Source organism: Akebia trifoliata, chromosome 4 (genome assembly GCF_017979445.1).
Source record: "Akebia trifoliata isolate Shusen 1 chromosome 4, ASM1797944v1, whole genome shotgun sequence".
In the NCBI taxonomy this organism is placed as follows: Eukaryota; Viridiplantae; Streptophyta; class Magnoliopsida; order Ranunculales; family Lardizabalaceae; genus Akebia; species Akebia trifoliata.
In genome coordinates, this window is record NC_141378.1 from 9,083,432 (window position 1) to 9,088,288 (window position 4,857).

General features: G+C 38.6%; 1 protein-coding gene across 1 annotated transcript; it reads right to left on the reverse strand.

Annotated features, from left to right (window-relative positions):
* Nucleotides 1–267: 267 nt before the first annotated feature.
* Nucleotides 268–4,650, reverse strand: LOC147403584 (uncharacterized). The gene is made up of 5 exons (XM_086439207.1): nucleotides 4,520–4,650; nucleotides 3,779–3,840; nucleotides 1,603–3,642; nucleotides 1,387–1,495; nucleotides 268–1,032 (listed from the first exon to the last, which is right to left on the reverse strand). The coding sequence occupies exons 1-5, from the start codon at nucleotides 4,626–4,628 to the stop codon at nucleotides 401–403; spliced, it is 2,952 nt and encodes a 983-aa protein (XP_086295333.1). The 5' UTR covers nucleotides 4,629–4,650; the 3' UTR covers nucleotides 268–400.
* Between the last annotated feature and the right edge of the window lie 207 nt (nucleotides 4,651–4,857).

Sequence of the window (4,857 nt, forward strand, 5' to 3'; positions counted from 1 at the left end):
TTCTCTATTTTGAACTCTAATCCCCTCACCCAGAGAGGCCAAATAAGACATCCGAAATGCCCCTATTCAATCTGATCAAATTTTTTTATCAGATCACATGCAATTCGGTTCAAGGGCTCTGCCCCCGAATCCTTACCACGAAGGCCAACCTCTGGACCCCCACACCACGCAACCAAAATAGTTCCCACATTAATCTTCAGAAACGAGACACTTATCGCAACAATAAATCCTATTACACAATAACAAATTAGTGAAAAAATTTACAAATTTTTATGTTGCAAATCACTCCCTTTCATTTCATTTCCACTTCTCTCAAATAAACATGCCATGAAGCATTTAAAAAAAAAAAACAAGAAAAAAACAATCCCACTCGATTAATTTACAACTTTGTAATAGTTTCTCAATCAACAACAATGCTCACATGTAAAAAATCTCGAGTAAGCTCATCAATGAGTCCATTTAGTACATACTTCTCCACATCCTTAACAATCTCATCTTCCTCGAGATACTCGAACATCGTGTTGCTCCAACCGAAATCCCACATACAGTTAACATCTGGATTTTTGTTTTGGATGTCTTCATGAAGCATATTATGCAGGCAATCTGCAGCATCATATTCATTTCCCCAGCTTTCAGCAGAGAATTTAAGCATGTCAAGGTCTTTATACAACTCCTTAACCAAGTCATCTAAGCATTTCACCTTCACAGACCCAATAGAAATGGTTGCAAAAGAATGGAAAGAGACCTCTTGTCTTCTCCCTTTTCTTCTCATCACTTCATAGCCACAATCTAGAATTAGCTTACTGTCTTCGTCGTCTTGGTATTTATGGGAACTGTCATGGAGGATTCCAACAGGAATATGGAGTCTAAAGAGCGCCTCGGCAGCATTAAGGAATAGTTGACTCTTAATTAGTATCTCCTTGAGATGGCTTTCGTCCTCGCTAAGTGATGCTCGATTTTCAGATTTGAGAATTTTCTGTTGTTCATGTTGTAAGGATTCAGAGCTGCCTACCACGTTGTGTTCATGCAGACCTGTTAAGCATCAAAGATAACGACGATCAACTACTAATTCTCTCCATGTTTTTCGTTAGAATTGTGAAAAACAAAACAGCACAAGAGAACAAAAATCGCACAAAAAACACAAGGATTTACGTGGTTCGGCAGTGTGTCTGTGTCCACGGATCAGATTAAGAACAATCACTATTTAAAAACCGGAGTAGAGAAGAAAAAAATAAACTCTCCCAAAAATAGAAACCGCTCCTTCAACAGAATACAACACATTCACACACCAAGAATGGTCACGGGGATATGATGTTATGTAACTATTTGTGAAGGGATGCTACTGCTTTGAACTTCTATTAGCAATGCAAGGTTGTAGTTAATTACCTTTGGTTTGAACTGATACCACTTCAGAGGACTCTAGTGGTTGATTTTTGTAAACCGAAATTGTCGAGTCTTGCAGGGAATCAGAAACCTTTGTGGTTATGTCTTGAATCTGTATAATAGATGACAAAGCTTAATTGAGAAATTTACCAACCTTCATGACTAACTATAGTTTTAGATAAAGAATTTACTGAAGCTTTTGAGATACCCATAGCTTACATTGGCCTTTGAAGGGAGAGTCTTTGTTTCTTTCGGCCTTTGGTACTCTTCTCCCTCAGAACTTTTCTGCAAATCTTGTATGAAATTCAATGGTTGTATACTTGCTTCTTTGGATGTATTAATGCTTACTTCTGCTTCCTTAGACCTGATTCTGTTCTCCCTTCTCAGTTTCGGTTCTTGTAAAACTGAAATCTTTGGCTGCTTCAGTGGCTTAGACATGTGTTGGGGAGAGCTATTTTCTCTGATTACTACTTCATGTATTTTTCTTGGATTCACACTTTTATGCCCTTGTGTGCCATCTACTTTCTTCTGTGTGTGTGCAACACTTTCTACTTCACTTTCAGTCTCTCTTGGGGATTTCTTCATGTTGAGTTTGAGCTTAGTAGAATTTCCTTCCCGGTCAAGATCTTCACTATGGTTGCTCTCTTGGTATCCTTTCGATGACATTGCAACAAAAGCTTCTGTGTAACTTTTCTTACTTGGCACGACTCGACTCACATGTGACAGCTTCTTTTGCAAATTCATGACTTCATTGGTAACTTTTGATGAACTCTTCAACATCATTTCACTTCCCTTCCGGGTTTTCACCTCCAACTTGTTTTTCGCATTCAGATGTTTTCTTTCCAATGTTGGAAGCTTTGCATCTTGAGATTTGGATATTCGAAGCACGTCATGTTGGAGTTTTGTTTGATTGCTTGCCATCAAAAGCCTATTATATACATTTTTCTTTTCTTTCTGTAGTCCGGTTTCCTTTGTTCCCACTTTTTCATGCTTAACATCAGCAGCGTCTGAGTGTTTATGTGTCTGCAGTGCCGTCCTCTGAAAATCATCCTTCAAGACTTGTTCTTTGGTTTCAGCTCTCACATGGCTTTTTTGTTCCTTGAGATTTGGATTCTCTTGCCTTCTCATCTTTTCCTGTTTGTTGATCATAATTTCAGTGTTTTGGTTCAACTGAGCCCTATCAAACGCCGACTTCTTAGAACTTGACATTGGTTTTACGTCTGCCGTGTACGCATTTGCAGACGTTTTGTTGGCTCTCATCATGATCATTGGTTCGACTTTTTTGGTACTTTCCTGGAAACTTTTCTTTGAATCCTTCCCTGCTTTTGTTCCTTGCTTGACTCGTGTGTCTTTTGGTGCTCCATTTTTTGACTCTGTATTTGGTGGAAGTGCATCGAGTCCCATAAGTTTCGCTATAACATTTGGAATCCTCCCTTTTTCTGCTTGAGAGTTTGATGAATTTGAGTGTTTCTTTGGGCTTGAAAATACACTAACAATGCTGGAATCTCGATCACCGCTAGGCGACCTCCTATGAGAAACTGAATGTGAGGATGCAATTGGAGCCTCTGTAGAGTAAGATAGAGCCAACAACCTCTGCTTGAGAAGACTAGTCTTAGTCACATCTTCAAGAGAGTTTCTCGAGGGTCCATCGAAAGAGAACTTTGGTCGGCCTAATTGATTCTTTTTGTTTACTTCAACAACCACCTCTTCATCATCATCGTCAACCTCGATCAATCTGATCTGATTCTTTTTACGTGGGGTCACCATGTACTCCGAAGCTTCGTGCAAGTCCACGAGCAATTTCAAGGACTCTTCCAAATCCATGGCCCCTTTCAAAAGTTCCCTCCCAATATCAATTGAGTATTTGTCAAAATTAACACCATTACAACAAGCCATGAGGATCTGATTCAACTTCTGTGCACCTTTCGATATCTCTTTAATGTGAAGATGTGAAAGTGTAGGAAATCGTCCACTCGGAGGCCGACTCCTATCTAAACCCCTTCGATCCATTTCGCCAAAGTTTACGGATCTCCTCCCGAAATTTTGCATGAAACTCGCCATGGGATTGCTCGAAGAATCCATTTTTCTGACGTTCCTACCATTATTAAGTGCAAAAGCTATGGCCATGGAAAGATCAGCTATGTGTTCGGTGCTTCGACCTCTCCCAACTGTGACAATCTCTTTTGAAGGTTCATTGATGGTGAGTGACTTATTGCCAGTACCAAGCCATTTGCGTGTGTCCCTGCTTGAGGTACCAATCTGCAATAACCAGAACTCAACTATGTAGATTATGTACCAATTATACTTAAAAGTGTTTAGAGAAGAACACATAACAGCATGAATAATAGGAAAGATTTTTTTTTAAAAATTTACAATAAAAGATGGGGGAACTTACAGTTTCATGTGGATTTATTTGTCTTGATCCTCGAGAAGACTGCTTGAAGTTTTGATATTTATCTGTCGATTGGATCATCAAAGATATGTCAACATGGTTATTTAAATTAGTAGAAGTCTCATCATCAAAGCCTTAATTAGCCCTAAAATTTGTGGTTGGCTGAAAAGATATTTGTCAAAATTTATTTATTTATTTTTGCTAAGTACTTTGTCAAAATGTATGTCTTATCTTAATTCTAGGAAAAATCCTCTTGATAATATGAAACTTCTGCATGTCTTAAAATAGAATTATTAACTGGCGTGAAAGTGGAATCATTCCAAGCAAAAACTTTTTTTTTTTTTAAAAGGACTTGAAAAAGCAAGTTAAAATCTCATTTGGATGTAATTTGATAAGGAAAAAATCAAAATGGTCTCGACAGGCATTCCAAGACAATCTGAAACGTTCAATGTTTTGTGAATGTTTCGGGGTCAATATTTTGTTCCAATCTTGGCCGAAGCAAGGAAGTTTCATTGGAACATTCTGAATGGCTCTATCCTTGTCGAAGACAAAAGCTTTGGGCTTGTTAACAACTCAAGCCAACACATAAGGATTGTAGACCATAAAGACACCTATAACTATTATTCTTGGCAAGCTATGGTACCAGATTATGGCGTGGGAACACCATGGGCACAGCACTTCACACTTAAAAGTGAAGTACCCGACTGGTTCCCATTTTCAAATGTCCATGTTTTATGAACTTACCGGCTGACATCTGGTTTGAGCGGTTTGACATGTGAGGCTTAGCCATCCGCTCCTTCCGCATACGGAGGTCATCCAACAACTTCTGTGTAAAATCGGTTCTTTTTGCCATGATCAAGTTTACATAGAAACCATCAACAATGGCATGGGTTGTAAGTCCTTTTCTCTATTTTCAGCTCCTTAGAAGAGATTGAAAAAGAGATGAAATTTGCTTCTGTTTGTGTATTTTATCTTCTTTGGATCAGTTTGTAGTGAGGTAGAGAACAAAAGAAATGTTGTCTATTTAGTTGAAATGGTTCTTTCAATAGGAAGGAGAGGTGGGCAATCGTGTCTCCTGTAAT